The sequence below is a fragment of the Pongo abelii genome, chromosome 1 (assembly GCF_028885655.2).
Source record: "Pongo abelii isolate AG06213 chromosome 1, NHGRI_mPonAbe1-v2.0_pri, whole genome shotgun sequence".
NCBI classification, from domain to species: domain Eukaryota; kingdom Metazoa; phylum Chordata; class Mammalia; order Primates; family Hominidae; genus Pongo; species Pongo abelii.
Genome location: NC_071985.2, coordinates 41,863,164 through 41,885,980, shown reverse-complemented (window position 1 = coordinate 41,885,980; position 22,817 = coordinate 41,863,164). Strand labels below are relative to the sequence as shown.

General features: G+C 40.7%; 1 protein-coding gene across 11 annotated transcripts in view; it reads left to right on the top strand.

Annotated features, from left to right (window-relative positions):
- The window catches only part of CR1 (complement C3b/C4b receptor 1 (Knops blood group)), a 203,735-nt gene that overhangs the window by 113,823 nt on the left and 67,095 nt on the right, over positions 1–22,817 (top strand). The window contains exons 38-39 of one of the 11 annotated variants that reach the window (XM_024232557.3): positions 236–340; positions 9,103–11,474. The exons of 8 other annotated variants lie outside the window; for them this stretch is intronic. In XM_024232557.3, the coding sequence (XP_024088325.1) occupies positions 236–340; positions 9,103–9,115 (118 nt within the window). In that variant the 3' untranslated portion in view covers positions 9,116–11,474. Of the gene's footprint in view, positions 1–235; positions 341–9,102; positions 11,475–14,853; positions 15,049–22,817 lie in introns of those variants that run through there. 2 more of the 11 variants (XM_054521505.1, XM_054521552.2) reach the window with 2 other exon arrangements.

Genomic DNA, 22,817 nt, shown 5'->3' with positions numbered 1-22,817 from the left:
AGAGTATTCTGACAGAAAATATAGGATGATTTTAGTATTATTTTCTAATCTAAGTTTTTGCTTAGTATTAAAAGATGAGATTTGGTTACGATTTTCCTTTCAGACATCTTGCAAAGGTATCAGGAACTTAAGGCAAATAATACCTTAAATTTCAAAATGCAAATTACTAATTTCTTTCAAAACAGATACTTAAACGATTAAGACACTTTTTCTATTTTTTTCCTCTGCCGATTAGCAATAATGCACATGAAAAACCTAAAGAAGTGGCTATCCATTTACATTCTCAAGGAGGCAGCAGCATTCATCCCCGAACTCTGCAAACAAATGAAGAAAATAGCAGGTACCTATACACATACTGAATTCAAAATGTTTTCAACAACTCACATATCAAAAATGGAAACAGGACTTGAATATGATATTGCACTAGGTAGGTCATTGATACCAAAGAATTTAGAAAATACTTCAGGAGCTGGAAACTTCCTTTTTTTATTGGATTTTTATTGTCATTTCCACTGATTTGGGGTGATGACTCTAAGTCAGTGCAGTCACAGTCACTACTTTTTCAAAGCATTCCTATAATTTCCTGTATTTATGCTATGAAACTTTGAGAAGTAGTATGCTTTTCTTTTTCTTGTGGAACCCAAGAATTTGCTGCCTGCTTGTACCTCCAAGTCTTCCAGCTTCCCTTAAATGCACAGAGTCACTTTAATGTCCTCTGGAGACTTTCGCTTTACCTCCCCAGCCTCCAACCCCTTGATTTCTGACTTCCATTGAATTCTCTACTTCATTTGGCCTCTTTGACTGCTCCTTCTTTTGGTCCTCATTCCCTTGGGCTTATTAAATACCTAACCTTTCATTCTACCTATTCAAAGCAGGCTTACTACAAGCTGTTGTGTAGTACACATTGCTAAAGATTTGGGGTGAAAAGGGAAATTATACCATTATCAAAAGTGGTATATATCAATATTAGAAATCACTGATCTGAAAAGTAACTAGTACACCAGGGACCTGAAAACTACCATCTGTGAGCCAAATCCAGTTGGCCACTTGTTTTTGTAAATAAAGTTTTACTGGGGCACAGCCACACCCAATCGTTTGTCTACTGTCTCTGGCTCCCTTTTATACTACAACAGCAGAGCTGAGTAGTTGCAACAGAGACCCCAAAAGCCAAAAGTATTTACTATCTGGCCCTTTAGTGGAAGACTTTGCTAACCCCTGAACTATATCATACTATGAGAAATTTCTCACTGGCTAGTTCCCCTTTTAACCTGGGCTTTCCATCCTCTTCTCAGGCCTCTCTCTCATTGGATACTCCTCTCTTTTGTTCAAATCTTTACTGCATTCTCAGGGTATGCAGTAAATACAGGCATTCAGACTCTCGGGCTCCTTGCAAATTCAAAACTCCATTTTTCTTTAACATTCAGAGCAATTTATTTGGCTCTGGCTTACTTTGGCTATGCCCAAGAATCCTAAAATGTCCTACCCATAGGTGTTCGGGACATTTTCAGGAATAAGATCACCATATGCCCTAGAACAGAATTAGGCCAGTCCTGTAGAAAGCAGAAGCAAAAGCACCACAATCATTACTAAATTTCCTTTCTTTATGTCCTACTTCTTTCTCATATACATGTGCATTAATCTAAACTTGGCACGTTACACCTACATATATCAGAAATCCTAAATTCAAAGAGGACAGTAGAAGGGGCCCCAGGAAAAGGAAAGGAAGTGGAAAAGCTATTTTATAGTTAACCAAAATATAAGTAGAAGCAATTCAAACTTTTCTAAACAAAAAATTACAGATTATGTCCTATTTTCTCCTATAATAGAAATGAATTTGCAATGCCCTGTTTATTATCTGTCTTCCTAGTTGCTTTGCTTCTAGCTTATTTGTCATTACTGTTTATGAAAACAAATGAAATATGCATTGTTTTTTTAAAATTCAGAATTGATATTTTACTTTTTGAAGCTTTAATGTTTATCTGGCCTGATCCTTCTCAAATGGGCATTTGTATACACTGGGGGATACATGGCTAATGGTAATATACCAAGGGGATATAAAAATCATAAGATGAAAATGGCATGGTTTCCTAGAGAATATATTTTTCTAATGTTACTCCAATAGTTCAAATAAAAATTGCGTTATTTCAACATGAACACAAACACATTTATAAGGGAGCAAAAGACAAATAAATAATGCAGGAAGTTTAAGATAAAATAAGACTGCTGGGCGCAGTGGCTCACGCCTGTAATCCCAGCACTTTGGGAGGCCAAGGCGGGTAGATCATGAGTCAGGAGATCGAGGCCATTCTGGCTAACACGGTGAAACCCCGTCTCTACTAAATATACAAAAAAAAAAAAAAAAAAAATTAGCCGGGCGTGGTGGTGGGCGCCTGTAGTCCCAGCTACTCGGGAGGCTGAGGCAGGAGAATGGCGTGAGCCCGGGAGGCGGAGCTTGCAGTGAGCCGAGATCGCGCCACTGCACTCCAGCCTGGGCGACAGAGCGAGACTCCGTCTCAAAAAAAAAAAAAAAAAAGATAAACTAAGACAGAAAATATTGTGCTTTCAGGGATGCTTTAGGCTATGTCTCCAAAGTTCTTGTGTGAGGCATTCATTTTCCTTTACTATCAGAGTGCTATGGGGGAAAAGTCAGGCAGAACTGATTCAGGGCCAGCTGTGTGGCCACTCATTTACAAACAGACGAAATAACAGCAGACTGGAAGAACAACAACCATTTTTACAAGAGTTCGTTTTAAAAATATTCCACAATGATAAATTATTTGATTTAGCCTCATTCCTGTCAGATTACCTGCCTAAAACACTTTTCCACCTTTCTTTCTATCTAAATTCCCTGAACCCAGCTCCAGCTCTGAATTCAATCAACCGAGATGCTCTCCCAAACAACTCTAGTCCAAAATGATGTCTCTCTTTGAAACTCACATTTCCTGACTACACCATTTAAAAAATAAACTAATTTATTTTAACAGTAATATCTCATCATTATTAAAAACAAGAAATAGGGGAAAATATAAAAAATATAAAAATTACCTGCAATAATCTCTATCTGGTAGTATTCTTAAGCTTCTTTGCATATTATTGTACATTTGCATATACACCTTGAGATTATATTGATTGCGCAATATTGAATCCTGCTTTTTTTACCAAATGACAAACATTTCTCCCATCATTATAACTGTACATAACCTATAACAATTGACATTTCATGTGTTGTTTTTTGCGTGTTAACTCTATTGCATTCATGTAGTTGCTTATTCTTCAAACATTCTTAGCCACTTACAATGTGCCATACGTTGTGCTTATGTGTGTTTTCTTTTCCATGCTAAATTAACTTCTGATGAATAGAGACAATTTTTTAAAGATCTCCCCAATCTCTGAGTATAATCAAAGGAGAAATGTTCAGTAATCAACTGAGCATGTTAATCAATTGAGAAATTTTTCAGGTGCGTCCGTGTGAAGAGACCACCAAACAGGCTTTGTGTGAGCAACATCGCTGTTTATTTCACCTGGGTGCAGGCAGGCTGAGTCTGAAAAGAGAGTCAGTGAAGGGAGATAGAGTTGGGGCCGTTTTATAAGATTTGGGCAGGTAAAGGAAAATTACAGTCAAAGGGGGTTTGTTCTGTGGCGGGCAGGAGTGGGGGTCGCAAGGTGCTCAGTCGGGGAGCTTTTTGAGCCAGGATGAGCCAGGAAAAGGACTTTCACAAGGTAATGTCATCACTTAAGGCAAGGACCGGCCATTTACACTTCTTTTGTGGTGGAATGTCATCAGTTAAGGCGGGGCAGGGCATTTTCACTTCTTTTGTGATTCTTCAGTTACTTCAGGCCATCTGGGCATATACGTGCAAGTCACAGGGGATGCGATGGCTTGGCTTGGGCTCAGAGGCCTGACAAAATTAATTTATGAAAATTTCATTTATCCTCAACTTTTTGGAATACTCTTACATCAAAGTACACCTCAAATTGTGTACACTGACCACTGATCACTTTTCGGTAGGTATAAAGTCCTTAAAAATTTTGTTTCAACTTTCCCTTTTAAGATTGGAATTTTGACCACAGTGTTCCATGGGAACAAAGTGAATCATCTGTGGCAAAATATGCTAGTCAAGAAGTGAGTTAGAATCTGTGCCAAGCGTTAAGACCTTGTGCCCACCTTGTTCTGGGGCGGAGTAAAGAGGCAGGCTCCAAAGACATAGCTGTGTGTTGGACATGAGAGTGTTTGGAGGAATACAGGTAACAGGTGATGCTGGGAAGTCCTGTGAAATGGAAGGAGAACAAAGATGAGGAATCTGGTGGCAGTAATAACCGGGGAACAGATGAGCTGGAGGGCCTGTCCCTTGGTAGCAGGACGCCATTCCTGGCATTAAAAAATGAGAGGCTTCAGCACGGCTGGGGAAGCACGTGGATACCTTGTACTAAATCCACTACTGCAGCTCATTCTTAACTGTAAGTAGAAGAGGAGGACATGCTTTCTGAAGCTGACCCCTCCAAGATGACCAGTTCCTATTTCTGTCCCCTGCTACCACCATGGTGTAGAACAACAGAATCAAAAAAACATTTCTTCTGTTATGGGCGACCTGTACGTTTTCTAGAATGGAAGGAGGCTCTTTATTTAGTAGCTCAACTCTGAGAACACTTTTTCTTTGGACAAAATGAAAAAAGGAAAAGGTCAAGTTAATCATTAATCTCTCTCTTTTCTACTAATGTCTCCATTTATGCCATAATTTCTATGTCCTACATAGCAGCCATCACAGAGGGCAATAAACACTTCTAATGACCGTGTAATTTATATGGAATGCTGAAGGAGTGGGTTGACCCTCCACACCTGTGGGTGTTTCTCGTTAGGTGGAACTAGAGACTTGGAAAAGAAAGAGACACAGAGACAAAGTATAAAGAAAGAAAAAAGGGGGCCCAGGGGACCGGCGTTCAGCATACGGAGGATCCACCGGCCTCTGAGTTCCTTAGTATTTATTGATCATTATTGGATGTTTCTTGGAGAGGGGGATGTGGCAGGGTCATAGGATAATAGTGGAGAGAAGTTCAGCAGGTAAACACGTGAACAAAGGTCTCAGCATCATAAACAAGGTAAAGAATTAAGTGCTGTGCTTTAGATATGTATACACATAAACATCTCAATGCCTTAAAGAGCAGTATTGCTGCCCGCATGTCCCACCTCCAGCCCTAAGGTGGCTTTCCCCTATCTCAGTAGATGGAATATACAATCGAGTTTTACACCGAGACATTCCATTGCCCAGGGATGAGCAGGAGAGAGATGCCTTCCTCTTGTCTCAACAGCAACGAGGCGTTCGTTCCTCTTTTACTAATCTTCCTCAGCACAGACCCTTTATGGGTGTCGGGCTGGGGGAAGGTCAGGTCTTTCCCTTCCCATGAGGCCATATCTCAGGCTATCACATGGGGAGAAACCTTGTACAATACCTGGATTTCCTAGGCAGAGGTTCCTGCGGCCTTCCGCAGTGTTTTGTGTCCCTGGGTACTTGAGATTAGGTAGTGGTGATGACTCTTAACAAGCACGCTGCCTTCAAGCATTTGATTAACAAAGCACATCTGCACAGACCTTAATCCATTTAACCCTGAGTTGACGCAGCACATGTTTCAGGGAGCACAGGGTTGGGAGTGGGGTTACAGATCAACAGCATCTCAAGGCAGAAGAATTTTTCTTAGTACAGAACAAAATGGAGTCTCCTATGTCTACTTCTTTCTACACAGACACAGTAACAATCTGATCTTTCTTTTCCCCACATTTCCCCCTTTTCTTTTCGACAAAACCGCCATTATCATCATGGCTCTTTCTCGATGGTGGCTGTCTCTTTGGAGCTGTTGGGTACACCTGCAGACTAACAACAGACAAAACAGGCACACAAGGATTAATATGAAATTTATAATCGTAGTACTTCCGATGGTCTTAACCCAAGTGACAGGGTTAAGATTTGCGAGGCCATCAGCAACTCCTGCGATTGCCTCAGTTCCTGGCACCAAATTTAAATGGGCTTTTGATGTTTCAAAAATTTGTTCCTTTAATTTGGAAATGTCTAAAGTGAGATTATCTTCTCTTCCCTGTAGATGGCATCTAACCATGTCCCAGTGATGCTCAGACTCATTATAAACTTGGGGTGTAATACAAAAATCTGACATATTCCAGTCACACTGTAACTGGAAACGATGTTCTAAGCTCATGAGCCTGTCTCCCATCCAAATGACAGTTTGTCTAAGATCATTAATTTGGTTTGCCAATTTTTTATCAATACCAGATTGTGAATTCCACAATCTTGTAGAATTTTTTTGCCAATCATTAACAGAGTTTACTGACTGAACAGAAGAGTGCAATGCAACTCCTGCCACAGCAGCCATAGCTGTGACTGCAATTAATCCCATAATCACTGTAATTAAAGTAAAAATGAATCTTTTGGATCTATTTAAAATGCCTTTTAATACTTCAGTCAAAATATGGATGGATGGCGAGGCCTCCCACGGTCGGTCCATGGACACAGGGATCCATACGCCTTCTTTTGCTCTCACCAGCAGAATACGGTGTTGCCAATTAAAAGTTGAATCAACGCAAGTAAACAATCTGCAATTTTCACAGCTTATAGTTTGAGAGTCTGGTTTGATAACTATATTTCCTACAACTAGCATATAAGGGGGCTTTACACAGCTTTGTAAAGGAACTGTTAGACTGGAATTTAGGTTGACAGTATAAAATAGCTTACGATCTCTTGTTTCTAAAGTTTGATTTCCAGACCAAATTCTAATGCGGTATGAGGCCACAGTAAGCCTCCATAATTCTGGATGTTCAGGACCAGAAACAGGACTTATTATTTTTGGTCTTGGGGTAGAGACTCCTTTTTCTCCCCATTCCCAAGGGTAGAAAGACTGTAATTTTTTAGCTTATGTTTGTGTAAACTTTCTGTTAAGTCGCTATCAACAGCTAGACTCACTTGTGCACTGGGACATGACTGAGTTTGTCCTGTGCAATTGTGGTAGAATTGACCTTGAGGTGCTCAATCTATAATAGTTCCGAATTCACTGTTTTGTAATATCACCGCACTATTGGCCACACACTCTTCCCAAACTAAAACTTCTGTATTTTTTGATCCTTTGGGAATTTCCTGGGGCAAGGTTTCCCTTTGGGTCTAAATTTTAATGATCTTTGATAAGAAAAGTCTTGTAAATAATTTACGCGTGGCCTGAGTGACATCCCGCTTACCATGTGATAAGTGAATCTACTGATGGGACTGACAGTAGGTACTTCTACCAACCAATTTTGGACTGCAGGCATTAAACATCCCGGTGCTTTCCCTAGGCAAATAGGAGGATAATGATACCCAATGGAAATATTTATCATCATCCCTTCTTCCTCAGGTTTGGCAGGGCAATGATCATCTGTGAGGCCAGGTACCCATACACTATCATTAACATATACTTCAATAGGATTATCTATCCATGTGACTGGTGTTTCCATCTCCGTGGAGGCACTTTTCTTTGCATCTCCGATGGGTTCATTGTAGATCTTCAAATGTCTAGTGGGTATCCAAACAGGAAGCTGATTTTCTCCTGGTGAAACACAAGAAAAACCTCTCCCCCACGTCACCACCTTCCCCATTTCCCATGTCTTATTTTTATTATCTTTCCACCAAATCAGTTTTCCTTCATGTAGGCTGTTCTTTTTACCAGTAAAATTTGTCCTACAGAAGTAGTAGTCTGATTTCTATAAATGTTTAAAAAATTTAAAGTATAGAGTGCTAGATTAAGTTGCATCTGAGGAGTGGTACATTCCTTACTGTCTCCCCCTTCTTTTTGCTTAACTAATTGAGTTTTGAGTGTTCTATTAGTTCTTTCAACTATGGCCTATCCTTGGGAATTATAGGGAATTCCTGTTATATGTGAAACTTTCCACTGATTTAAGAATTTTTGGAAAGCTTTACTACAGTATCCTGGTCCATTGTCAGTTTTGATTTTTTCTGAACTCCCATTACAGCAAAACAAGATAATAAATGTTTTTTAACATGGGAAGTACTTTCTCGATTATCTGGCCCTAAACAATGTAAAATCATAGTACTTTGATACACTTCTGAGAGTGTGCCTACGCTGACAAGTCCTGTAACAGCCTTTTGTTTAGGCCAATTTTTTGGCCACTGATTTAAAGCAATGATAGAGACATCTGCTCCAGTGTCTACTAACTCTTCAAACTGTTTTCCTTGAATAATGGCCTTACACACAGGTCTGTTCTCTGAGACCCGACTTGCCCAATATGCAGCCTTTCCTGTCGGATCAGTGCTTCCAAACTCTCCTGTTCTTTTTATCTCACTATTTCCAACCTTAATATAAGGCAGGAGTAATAATTGAGCAATCCTGTCTACTGGACTGGCACTCCAAGGAATTGAAAAGCTAATAACCAATTGAATTTCGCCTTTGTAGTCTGAATCAACCACACCAGTATGAATTTGAACTCCCTTCAGACTTAGACTCGATCTACCTAAGATTAGTCCTACAGTCCCCTCAGGCAGTGGACCATATACCCTGTGGGGATTTTTTGTGGGGGCTCCCCTGGAAGCAGAGAGACTGCCTGTATAGTACATAAATCTACAGCTGCACTGCCGCTTGTGGCGGGGGACGATTGTTGTATTGTGGTAACTGGCTCATTCCCTGAGGCACTTGGGACAGTGGAGGTTGTTGTCCCTGAAAACTCTGAGGAACAAAGGGCTGAATTGGGAATGCCCCAGTTTGTCGTGGGGCCTGAGGCTGGCCCCTTTGCTCATTTTCCCGACAATGGTTGCCCATTTCTATCAAATTTAGAACGACATTGACTAGCCCAATGTTTTCCTTTTTTACATCTTGGACATAAGTCAGGTGGCTCTTTTTTATTTGAGACTGGGCAATTCTTTTTTAGATGACCAATTTGACCACAATTATAACATTTCCCTCCAAACGTTCTAACTTGTCCTCCTAAAGCAACTCCCATTATTGTGGAATAAAGTTTAGAAAATATCCAAAGCTTATCAGCCTGTAAATTCTGGGTAGTTCAGTTGTCTACCATGCTGTTAATTAAATGAAAACATCCTGTTATTTCAGGGTCCTTCCTTGACAAAGTACTATACAGCTGAAGAACATCTCGAATACAATTTTGGTTGGAAAGGAGCCAATTGATTTCAACAGAATCAAATCTGAGCTTCATAAAGTCTTTGAAGTGACTTCACAGAGATGCAGACATGTGCACTTGAAGATGCTGCCACTTCCCCAGTACCTAGCAAAGCGCCTCCCTCTTTGTGTGTGTCACTATGAAACCCCCACTCTTCTGCCTCATGCTAAACGCACACAGTATCTAGTCAGGGGAAAAGACGGCATTTAGGAGATAGAAAATAGTTTGGATTACTTAAAGGAATAAGGTGTTGCCTGGAATTTCTGGTTTGTAAGGTGGTCATTGTTCTTTTTTAAAATATTTGTAATATGGAATGTGCTCAGTAAGGAGAGCTTGGAAAATGCAGAAAGTTATGAAAAATAAGTCACTTATAATTATGCTACCTACTGGTAACCACTCCTAATATTTTGATTCATTTTCTGCCTATCTTCTTTCACATATGTGTTTTTTTACATATGTACTTTTTCCCTGTTAGTTTCCTTTTATTTTATAGAGCAGAACCCTAGCATTTTAAACAGTTTAGAGTGAAATATACGCTATATCAGTTTTTACTTTCTCTAGGGAGAAAAATTAATTTACTAGAAAGGCATGAAATGATCATGGGAAGAGTGGTTAAGACTACTCAAGAGAAATATTTGGAAAATAAGCTTTCGATATTTTCTTTCTTTTTTTTTTTTTTTTGAGATGGAGTCTGGCTCTGTCTCCCAGGCTGGAGTGCAGTGGCATGATCTCGGCTCACTGCAAGCTCCGCCTCACGGGTTCACACCATTCTCCTGCCTCAGCCTCCTGAGTAGCTGGGACTACAGGCACCTGCCAACACGCCCAGCTACTTTTTTTGTATTTTTAGTAGAGACGGGGTTTCACTATGTTAGCCAGGATGGTCTCGAACTCCTGACCTCGTGATCCGCCCGCCTCTGCCCCCCAAAGTGCTGGGATTACAGGCGTGAGCCACCGCGCCCGGCCGCTTTCGATATTTTCTAAACTTTAATTCAAAAGCACTTTGTGCTATGTTCTATATAAAAAACATAATAAAAATTGAAATGAAAGAATAATTGTTATTATAAAAGTACTAGCTTACTTTTGTATGCATTCAGAATATACTAAATTAACTTTTTAAAACACAACTTTTAAAAAATGTATCAAAATAATAAATATGTTCTGATATTTTTAAAATAAGTGACCTTGTGTTCTTTAACCAGACCACATCTTTAGAGAACAAAAATGTGTTATGATATTATGGGCCATGCTAATGACCTCTAGAAAACATCAGAATATTTCTGGATATTTAATAATAGCTTTATATATGACTAATGCTCATTTCTATGTAATTCTGTTTAATAGTTGCTTTAAAGGTGAATTTTGCCACATTTACTTTGACAGCAATATAAGGAGTGAGATAGACATGAACCTGAATTTCAATTTAAAATCATGGAAGAGAAGGAAAAAAAACCAGCTTAAGAAAAATCAACTGATAAATTGCAAGAAAAAAAATGCAACTTACATCACAAAAGCTAATTGCTTTATTATTTAGAGAGTACTTAAAAATTAAAAACCAAACTTCTCTCCACCCAACAAAAATGGGCAAAGGACATACAGCTAGGTCACCAAGAAAGAAAGGCGAGCAAGTAGGTGGTGAGTATATGTAAAGATCCTTGATAGAACTTTTGCTTAGTTGGATCTCAGCAAATCTCTTTTATTTCTTGGGATTTTGAAGAAGTAACTTTTAAAGGAGGACTAGAAACTAAGTGATTGGGAGCTGGCCTTTTTAGAATTAAAATTTCCCATTACAAGAAAAAAAAATCCTGTGTTTTTTTTTTTTTCCAGAATGGAGTAGGGCAATGAGCAATGTGATTAATAAATATGCAATGCCTGTGACTTTTGATTTGTTTTGTTTTGTTTTGGAGACAGGATCTTGCTCTGTAACCCAGGCTGGAGTGCAGTGGTGCTATCTAGGCTTACTGCAACCTCACCTGTCACTTTTTAATTGCAAGAAAGCCAAAAGGGTTTTTTCTATTACATCAGTTATAATGAGAAATACTGTATATACTAATATGAGTAAAATACTATATTGCCTAACTTGTATTATTAAGCAATTCTGCTAACCTGCGACCTTACATTTTCATCTGAAAAGCAGCGGCTGGACACCAATTGCACTCTGAAGCTATTGCTAGTCCCAACATTCTTTGTTTTGTTTGCTTTTTTGTCACACTTAAGTGTGTAGTATGAAGTTTATGATGCTTAAATGAAATTTTCTGTCTCTACCATTAAATGAGAAAGGAATAAAATACTTTATTTTGCAAATCTACTTATGGAATATAGTTCTGTACCTGATTGTTTTCATAATCCCTGTGTTGATATGTAATGCCACAGACATGCTCTTGATGGTAACAGGAAAGAAAATCAGACACAGCTAAACATAAAGGTCAGTTGGCTGGCAGCTGCTTAGCAGGTGTAAATAGAGGCCCATTCATGCTGCTACACTTGCTCCTGAAAAGCATAATGTAAATAGAGTATACTAATTAGGAGGCAAAGAACCATCTAACATGGTTCTTTTTTTTTTTTTTTTTTTTTTTTTTTTTTTTTTTTTTTGCGATGAAGTCTTGCTCTGTCACCAGGCTGGAGTGCAGTGGCGCGATCTTGACTCACTGCAACCTCCGCCTCCCAGGTTCAAGCAATTCCCCTGCCTCAGCCTCCTGAGTAGCTGGGACTACAGGTGTGCACCACCACGCCCAGCTAATTTTTTGTATTTTAGTAGAGACGGGGTTTCACCATGTTGGCCAGGATGGTCTAGATCTCCTGACCTCGTGATCCGCCCACCTCAGCCTCCCAAAGTGCTGGGATTACAGGCATAAGCCACCGCGCCCAGCCCTAACATCAAATTTTAAAAGAGTTGGCCACAGTTTAATGACATCCCTGCACACCAGCCTCCACCCATACTGCCCTTCATAAGCCCCTTAAAGGAGATCCCATTGTTCTAAACCTGGTCCACAAACACACATATCCTCATTCTTTCTTTTTCTTCTCTGTGGCAGTTTGACAAAATCTTTAGGGGGAGTTGGAGGAAACATTAATCTCCTAAATCAACTTCATTCAAAGCTTTGGCTTCAAGTTCTACCGCTGTTAAGGCCTCAGGAAGTTCATTGTCGACATTGAACTCAGTCACTAAAATGACCTCAAGGCTAAGGGATAGACCACAGCTCCACTTCACAAGTAAGCTTGCAACACCTGATTTAGGAAAGTTTGCTGTGCAGACAGTTGTAGCTCATCCCTTTTACAGACCGATCTCGATTTGTTTCCTAGGGTCTAAAATTATTTAAATCAAAATTTCTCAGAACTTTCTGGACATTTAATAAATTCATGCTGGAGGAGAACTGGCAGAGATATGTTAAATGCACTTGACCACAAGAAGCATTTATTTCATCCAATATTTACCAGCTATTCATTGTACACTTACTACAGATTTTGGCACTGGAGATGTTAGAAGAAAACTCTAACCCTGACTTATGGAATTTATCCCAAAAAATAGGAAACAAGGCTCAGAACCATTCAAATGAAGCTTCAGTTAACTCAAATAAAAATTTGTTTTATAAATTTAATGTGAAAGTCCTCGAGTATATTAAGAATGGCTTGATTAACCCCAGGGATAGAACTTTTACTGATTGAAAGAAAGTTTCAATAAAATACCGATCTTTGAATCTAATCTGACACCTGAAACTAGGAAATCAAACACTAGCCATATTTTTTCTTCTATTCTTTATAATAATTTTTCTTATGAGAAAAAGGTATCTTTCTTCCAAGCCTGAAAATAAATGGAGAATTTTAAATATCTACTGTTGTGGATAAAAATAAATAGACTATCTGCTTTCACAAATAAGTGCTGGCATTGAGTCACAGAACATGTCTGTCATATCGCTCTTTCACACCATACATTAACAGGAATAATAATTTCCCCTTATTGAGTTTCCTATTTACTATTCCCTTAATTATACCTCCTTTAATTACTGTCATAGAGTGTCTGAATTTTATAACCCAAGATACTAAGATGTTTATTTGATATACCACCACACTCAATGTCTTGTATTCTTTGCCAAAAATTTGAAAATTTTAGGGAAGAGCAAATTCCATGGTTTGGTGAACCCAGAAAGTCTTCAGTACATCTCAGTTATAGAACTGTATTAAATACATTTAAACTCTATAATTCCATAAGACCCATTTTAGGTTTATACACTAAGCATCCAATTCCTCACCATCCTCTCATACAAACCCTGTGTAATACAAGTTCTACTTGCATAATTCTATGAACAAAACAACAATTGATATATAGGTTTGATTTTTAAAATACATTTTCTTTACCTTATTCTAAATGTAACACAGGGTCAACATAGAAAAAGAAAACTGAAAAGCACAAGGAAAGTGAAATATCTATAATCTTATCAACCACTGTTAATTTTGTTGTGTTTCAAATTAGTTTATATATATATATATAGCACTTTTGTTTTAATAAAAGTACTGCCAAAAGGCACATGCCAATTTGGACTCTGCTTTTTCCACTTACAATGATATCATAGTTTCTTATATTTGGTATTATTTTGCAATACTTGCTGCATAGAATTCCATCACACAAAGGTAACTACCAGAAATTCCTTATTACTTTTGCTAGACACTTAGGGTTTACATTTTTTTCAACAATTATAAATCTTTGATCACAGCTCTGATGATTTCTCTGGGAACTGAGAGCCTAACACAAGTCATGTCCACTTTAAGACTTTTAACGTACTGAAAAGTTATGTTACAGAGTGCTGGTCCCCCTGCAACACGTTCACTCACATTGGCTGACGTTTCAATTCTTTGCCAATCGGAGGGGAAGAGATGTCAACTCTTTTTGTTTGCTCTTGTAATGCCAGTCATGTTCCCTTTTTTTTTCCTTTTACCAGTCATACTGGCTTACTCAGAACCCTACAAATCAATCCTGCTCATTCTTAATTTTCCAGCATTGTTCCTGAGATTGTTTCACCAGAAAAGTTCTCCCCCTTATCCACTTCGCCTAACAATTTCTACCCATCCCTATCCTCCTGCATTTATTGCTTCCAGGAATTTGGCACTTAGGACACCCTTGTCCTTACATTGTTCATGCATGTATATTTCTTCTTCAATAAAACATTTAGTTCCTCAAGGGCAAGGGCCCCATAGAATCTCAATATGCTAACGGCCTGGTGTTGCTTAATAATTTAGATTCTGACGGGTCCTCTCCAGGGAGGGGAGCAAAGGGCAAATTATCTTAGGGGCTGGGAGTGCAGAAGCCAAACCTTTGAGACCGTGAAAACAAGACGGCGCCGAGACGATTCAGTAGCAGGCATTCAAGCAAGAAAAACTCAAATATTGTTCCCAATAATGACTGACTAATGCCAAATACCAAGTAAGGACCCAGGCAGTCCTGACAGCCTGCAGTGCCCCAGGATAAAACTAACCCTGACGGGTGCTAGCCCACGGTAACCCCCGGCAAGGGCTCTGGACATGCCCTGTCTCCTCGAAGGCCAACGGGCTGTCCCTGCGCGCCGAGGCCCCGCCCCGCGGCCCGTCGACTGGCCCCAGCCGCCCCGGCGCTAAGACTCAATTTCACCCTAAGCGCCCAGGCCACGCCCATCTGTCATGCGGCCCTGGAAACTGTGAGTTTGGGGATTGTTGTGTCCAGTAACCGGACTCAGAAGGGACTTCCCTGCTCGGCTGGCTCTCGGTTTCTCTGCTCACCTCCGGATAAATTACGGGGTCTCCCGCGCCGCGCATGGCGCCTCCCGTCCGTCTGGAGCGTCCCTTTCCTTCCCGGCGCTTTCCCGGGTTGCTTCTGGCGGCCCTGGTGTTGCTGCTGTCCTCCTTCTCCGGTAGGACCCCGGGGTGGATTCGCGCGTCCGCGGCGAGGCTAGAGCTCTGCTCAGTCAGTCGGGCAGGAGGCGCGGGGCGAAGCTCACTGCCCGTCGTGCCTGCTTGGGATAGAGAGCGAGGCCAGGGTTCTCCGAGGCGTGCCGTGCTCAGATCCCGGGGGTATGTGGCGGGGGATGCGGGAACCACGCAGAGCCCGAGGTGAAGCTTGTTTGGTGGCGTGGTGTGCGCGGCCGACATTTACGCAGGGTCTGGCTGCGTTCCCAAAAGAAGCGTGAATCGTGTTTTCGGGATTGAGCCCAGTCAGCAAGGGGAGGGCGGACTGGGCGCACCAGGTGAGGGCTTGCTTTGGAGTGCACAGGTGCGTGGGAGTGTTGCTAGGGCCCGTGCTGTGCGGGTGGTGAGAGTTTGCCCTGTGTTCCCTTGGCGCCTTGGTGAGCAGGGTGTTCATTAGGGCTTGGACAGTACCCGCGGTAAGGGTTGCAGTGCGTCGGCTATGCCCCATGGGCTGGGCTGGCCTGGGCTGAGCTGGGCGAGCAGGGGCCTGGCCAGGTGTTGCTGGGAGCGTGCTGTGCGCAAGTGGCCTGTGTGCGGAGTTCACTGTGGGCAAGACAGCTCACTGTTTGCTTTGAATGGAGCGAGCGCGGACTCTGGGGCTAGGGAGGGCATGTTGAGTGAGAGCAGGCTCTCAGTGCCTGGGGTTAGAGAGGTGGTAAGGGCCCACCATGCTTTTAGTGCCTTCTGTGAACAGTGTCCGTGTTGCCTGAGATCGTATTGGTCTTGAATTTTAAGTGGCTGCTTTTCTGGGGGGTGGGTGGGCCATCGAGTCATCTTCCTGTTCCCAACCAATATAGACAGTATCTGATTCCATTGCCTAGTGGCTTTTTGACATTGTTTTCCTTCTTTTCATTAGTTTGAGTCATATTTGAGAGATGTGAAGCAACCTAAAAAGCAATAGTAGCCAAACCTAGTGAGAAATTAGTATCCTAACAAAGAAGGCAGATAATGTTAATCTGGTTTTCCCCTACAGCTCATAAACTGAAGCTTAAGTCCTATCCCAATGTTTTGTATTTCATTGAATGGAATCAATATTTTAAAAAATGGCATGCTAGGCCAGGCCCAGTGGCTCACACCTGTGATTCCAGCACTTTGGGAGGCCCAAGTTGGGTGATTGCTTAAGCCCAGGAGTTCAAGATCAGCCTGGACAACATGTCAAAACCCCATGTCTACAAAAAATAAAAAAATTAGATGGGCATGGTGGTGTACGCCCGTGGTCCCAACTACTCCAGAGGCTGAGGTGGGAAGATCGCTTGAGCCCAGGAGGAGAAGACTGCAGTGAGCTGTGATCATGCCACTGCACTCCAGCCTGGATGACAGAGCGAGACCCTGTCTCAAAAAAAAAAAAAAAGCCAAAAAATACATGCTTAAATACAGGCTTATTGTGCAAAACGAACAAAATAAAAGGACAACTGTTTTTAATATTTTGGTATATTTCCTTCTGACTTTATTGTGCTTCATGTGTGTCTATGTCCAAATTATATTTAGGATCCTATTCCATATACAGTTTGTACGCTGCATTTCTTTTCTTAGGAACATTCATTCAACGAATATGGGTCTTGTATGTCTGGTGCTGTTACACTGGTAGGTAATAACAGACAATTCCTATTTTCTTTATCCTTTTTTTACTATTTGTTTACACACATGTACATGCAGGAAGATAAGCAGGGACTTTGTTTTGCTCATTGTTAAGTGCTTAGCGCCGGGAATACAGTAGGCAATCAATAGATATTTGCTAAAATGTATTGGGAGTGGCAGACGTTAACCAAAACATAATAGTAACAAATATGTTAACCAGGGAAGTGTTCTGGAGGAAAGGAGTATAATTTTCTGACGGCATTTAACAAATGACTGGAGGGAGGGAAGGCTTTTCTTCTCATCAGACAGACAAAACTCTGCCACTTTGGGGCATCTGTGCTTGCTGTTCCCTCAGCCCTGGAACATTCTCCCCATGACCTGCTGCATAAATGGGCTCTTCTGCAAACTCAGCTGGAATGTTACTGCCTCAGAGACCTTCTTGGAACCCTCCAACTCAGGTTGAACATATACAACCCAGTTCAAGTCCCTCTTGTAATCACCCTTTTAAAGTGATCTTTTCTGTTCTCTGTCTCTCCCCATCAGAATGCAGGAATCTTCTGTCTTCCCCCATTTGTGGTTCCAAAAGCCTCATTTGTTTGCTTCTGTATGAACACTAACTCAGTATCCACATAGACATCTGTTAAATACCAGAAAATTAAATATACTATTTGGCTGTGGCTTAGAGCCTAGGAAAAAGTCCCTCCTGCCTCCAGGAGGAAGGTTCTTTAAAGAGCTATGCTCAGGATGGTCTTTCTGTTGAACCTAAAAAGCTAGGGCAGTGGCAGCTGAGGGCCAGAAAGGATCTGTCTCCCCTGTTTGTGTTGACTCTGCAGGGCTTCCAGTACTTCAGTCTTGCATCTCACTGATCATTAAAACGTTCAATTGGAAGGAGGGTGATGGGATTAGGGAGCAGTGGTGATAAGAAGAAAACGAAAGGACTTTTTTTTCTTTTTAAAGATTAATGTTTAGAATAGGCTTAGTACTAGAAGTACAGCCTGGGCATCATAAGGAGAGCCCACCTCTACAGAATATTAAAAACAAAAAATTAGCCAGGTGTGATGTTGCGTGCCTGTAGTCCCAGCTATTTGGGAGGCTGAAGGGGGTGAGGGGGGAGGATCACTGGAGCCCCCATGGTCAAGGCTGCAGTGAGCCCTAATACCACTGCACTCCAGCTTGAGTGACAGAGTGAGACCCCGTCTCAAACACACACACACACACACACACACACAAAACCTAGAAGTTGAAGAAGATAATGAAAGCAATTTGAAATAGAGGAACATAGAATTATAAAATGAATAGGGTGCAACATGGAAGATAACAAAACTAAAAATGAAGAGAAGGAAAAACAAGGTTAAGTTTGAGGTTGATAGGGTTAAATCAAGACAGATATGAAACCTAGAGAAAGTAAAAATGAGAACTCACAATGCTAGGCAGAGAGAATACATGAATTAAAATAAACATTCAATTTTTGGAGCAACTCACTCTCACAAAGATAAGGTTTTGTAAGCAGGTGGTGCTGTGCATGGGAGACCTGCCCTCTCAAAGGTAGTTGCCAAATGGTTCGAGATAGCAGAAGGAAACGTGTCAAATTTCAGGCCAGTCTCATTCATTCCTCCAGAAGATGAGCTGCTTTTTTGGACAAAACCCCCAATCTCCTGTTGTATGTGGTCTCTTCTGCCTGTTTCAGGTGTTTTCCTTATTTCCAATGAAAGAAGCCAAGACCAATAAGTTCTTATTGCTTCTTCGTTTCCTTACTCGGCGTACTACAATGCAAAAAGAGCAGTCCATATCTGGTCACCTGCCAGGATACCAGAAGACTGGGAGATAGGAAACACAAGAAATGGCTAAATCTTCTTTCTCCATTGTTCTGTAGAATGATTATTTTCAATATGAAATTGATTACAATATATTCTTCACATTGTTTTGTGTTTGACAGTGGACTTTGAGTACCAAATTTTTTTCGAATAGCTACTATGAGGGACATATTGTGCTGGGTTTGTGGCCACACGAATGAATGGAGTCGGCCATGTTAACTATTAAACTCAAAAGCACATGATAATTACCTGAGAGATCCATGCAGGGGAGACTCCAGGGGAAGGTGACTGATAACTGCTTCCCAGAGGGAGGCAGAAAATGCTTCCTGGAGGAGATGATGGGTGGATTAAAGAAAACAAGAGTTGAGCAGGAGTTGTAGCTACCGGCCAGGGAGGAAGGGTATTCAGAGCAGAGGAAGCAAGGTGAGCAAAGGCACCAAGATGTGACATTGCCGGACTGCCAAGCTACTCAGTATGGCAGAGTAGGGCAAAGGAGACAAGAAAGAAGGGAGAGGATTAAATCACAGGGTGAGCAATTCTGAAAAGCAACAGGCTTGTCAGGAATAAACAATCCCCATCGTAAATTCAGACTTTGATATTATTCCCTGTCCTTTTAGGGCAGCTTGAGCCCTTTTGTTTGACTTAGCACAGCGTGACTCCAAACTAGGGTTGTTTTAATTTCCCCAGACACAGTAGCAGACAATTTCTTGAGGACCTAATTGCAGATAGAGTTTGTTGGTGTCAGCATGTGGGAGCTCCAGATGAATGGCAGTAATGGGAAGCAGTTTGGTAGTGGTTCAGCAGTGTGGCCTGGGAACCTAGTTGACTGGCCTGCCTCCTGGGTCTGCCACCTAACTGGAATGTATTCTTGGGTTCTGATTGTGATGGGATTTAAAAGTCTCTAAGCTATGTTAGGAAGCCTTAGTCATCATTCTGAGGTCATTGGAGAGCCATTGAAAGGTATCTGTCTTGGAAAATCCTTGATTACTCTGTCGTATAAATACTGCTCTGGTAATGTGAAAAATGAATTGAATGAAAGGTGGCAAGATAGGTATGGAGACCTATTTGGTTATGTCGTGGTAATCCACATCAGAAATGATAGTGGTTTGAATGAAAAGTAAAGGATACAACTACATAGAATAAATGAGCATTTCAGTTGTGGAAACATAACTTGTTTCGGGGGTGTGTGTGTGTATGTGTATGTGTGTGTAGAGTCAAAAGTGGCTCTTGGGCCTCCCTGTGTTGTTTGAGATAGAGTGACACATTCCAAGTAGAGCTGTATGGGGAGGCAATTGAATATGTAGTTTTGGCACCCCAGCTAGAGATCTGGGATGGAGAGATACCCAGCCAGGAGGCAGCTGGTTATCAGTGGTAATGAAGTCACAGAAGTGTATATATTCTCCCAGGGTGACCTGCAGAATGGAATCTCAGGAAGTCCTCCTACAGACTCATCAGGGATATTACCTTGGTATGAGCCAGAGGACAAGCTGAAAACCAGAGTGGTTTGCTCTCCTAAAAGCCAAGGAGCGAGAACTCTTTAGGCAGAAGAGAGTGAGGGCAGAGTGATCAGTAGCTCTCATGTTATCAAAAGGGTAATTCAAACTATTAAGGAAGAGACTGTTAGGAGGAGTTTAACAAGGAGGAGGCCATTTAATGACTTAGAAAGTAGTTGAAGTGATTTTCGTAGACCTAGAAATGAGTGGGAAGTGAGAAATAAAATTGAAATATGTAGATGTCAGAGTTTATGTTTTGTGGAAGCAAAAAAGGTTTTAGATAGGAAAGTGGGAGAAGGAGCAAGATGGTCAGGTTTCATTGCTATTTCAGTTGTAGTCAAATACTATGAATTTCTGATAATACCAATCTGGGCAGGGCTGTGGGTATGCGTGTACATTAATTTTTTGCAAGCAGGTGTGAATGTACAGAAATTGAACAGTTCAGTGGATCCAGTGTAGATTTTTTTTTTTTTTTTTTTTTTGAGACAGAGTCTCGCTCTGCTGCCCAGGCTGGAGTGCAGTGGTGCAATCTCAGCTCACTGCAACCTCCGCCACCTGGGTTCAAGCAATTCTCCTGCCTCAGCCTCCCGAGTAGCTGAGACTACAGGTATGTGCCACTACACCTGGCTAATTTTTTGTATTTTTGGTAGAGACGCAGTTTCACCGTGTTAGCCAGGATGGTCTCTATCTCCTGACCTCGTGATCCGCCCGCCTCAGTCTCCCAAACTGCTGGGATTACAGATGTGAGCCACTGCACCTGGCCCAGTGTAGATAATTCACTTTACTAAAACTCACCTGGAACTTTGGGGAAATTTCTGACTGCACCTATCTTATGATATAATGGCACCTACTGTTGAAGTATAGCATTGTAGCTTAATATTAATTATAATATAAAATATCTAGAAAAAATAAGTCAAGATACTGTTTTTCTGGAGGTAGGCATGTTTAGTTTGAAATTTTCCATAGGAAGAAATTCAGTCCTCTGAAAACGTATTGCCAATAAGTGCATTGCAGGACATGATATATAAAGAAAATATTGGACAGTGTATATATGGAGATTTTTAGAATTTAGAATATGACATGAAATGAAAGTAAGATTTCACTTGGTTAGAGTTTTCTTGACCAGTCTCTCAACCTGAGGTAGGACCATGACCAGGGAGTAAGAAAAAAAATGCTCCTTGGAGATCAAAATAGATCTATCTACTTTGGTCCTTCCACTATAGAAGAGGCCTTTGCATTCTGTTGGCCCTTTAGGCTTTTACTTGATGTCTCCATCATCTTATTTTACAAGCCCACAGATAATTTGAGGAAGATGAGTTGCCGCAGTAGAAATGATAGGGAGAAAAAAAAACTACAAAAAACAGAAACAAAAAATTCTAAAACCACAGCAATATAGTAGCTTTATTGTAGGACATGCTGGATAAACAATCCAACAGCTACCTCAGGGAGCTTCTGAGGGAATGCATGATGCAATGATCAGTGAGGCAAGATCAAATTGTGTTTGATGTTCAAGAAAAGAAAAACAATTCATATAAGTCTGTCCAAAGTAGTAAATTTTTTATATTTAAGTAGTGTATATTCACTTGTCAGATGCTCAGTTCACTTATCTGAAACCTATAAATAAAGTCTTATATTTTAGAATATTTGAGTTCATATTTATTTTGATCTATGAAATCCACTACATTTACTTAATAATCACCTCTTACCATAACATTTCTTGAGCACCCACAAGGTGGGTAGAGTGTAGTAGAAAAAGAAGAACATGGTTCTTGACCCCCAGGAACTTGCCTTTTAAGAGAAGACAGCCTGAAGTGACAAGCTGTTATAAGTTAGTGTTTTAAACTATGGAAGAACAATCTGAGCAGAGTGCTCTATACTGTAGACGACTTCTTAGAGGAGAAGTTACTTTTGAAATGAATTTAGAAAAATGTGGAGAAAGATGCATCCATATATATTTTAAGACCAAAGACATTAATGCTGTCTCTTCAGTTTACTGTCGAATGTTTATTCCCACACAAACCAAAAGCTAATAGGATGTTACTTAAAACATGCAAGTCCCATTTCCTCCACTACTACCAGCACTCGGGTAAAAGCATGGAACAGTCATTTAAAATCTTGCCAAGGGCCTTCCTATTTTTTCTGTACTACCTGCTGCCAGACCACAGTCCACGGCTGATGAAAGTGATATCAGTACTTCATCTTCATGTTCCTGTTCTCTTATCCCTAGATGCCTGTGAGGAGCCACCAACATTTGAAGCTATGGAGCTTGTTGGTAAAGCAAAACCCCACTATGAGATTGGGGAACAAGTAGATTATAAGTGTAAAAAAGGACACTTCTACGTACCTCCTCTTGCCACCCATACTATTTGTGATCAGAATCACACATGGCTACCTGTCTCAGATGAGCCCTGTTATAGTAAATAAACTAGCCTCTTTTTTTGTTTTCTTCTTGCTCTAGAGATTTGCACACATTTTAGAGTACATATTCCACTATGGAGATAATGATTTTTTTTTTCTTGTGAAATGAGGTTTAAGATAGCAATGCATTTTTGCAGACTTTGAGAAATTGAAATCTCCAAGAAATCTTTTTCTTGGCAATAGATTGCCTGGGTGAACATGAAACTGAAATTTGCCCTTATAATAGGTAAATAAAGAAAATAATATTCCCATGCATTCGAAACAGCAATGCAGAATTTTCATTTTGATTCAGATCTGTTTAAAGACTGGATTGAAAAAATCTCAAAGTTATTTTCTTTTAGGAAAAACATGTCCATGTATATGTGATCCTTTACATGGCCAAGCAGTCCCTGCAAATGGGACTTATGAGCT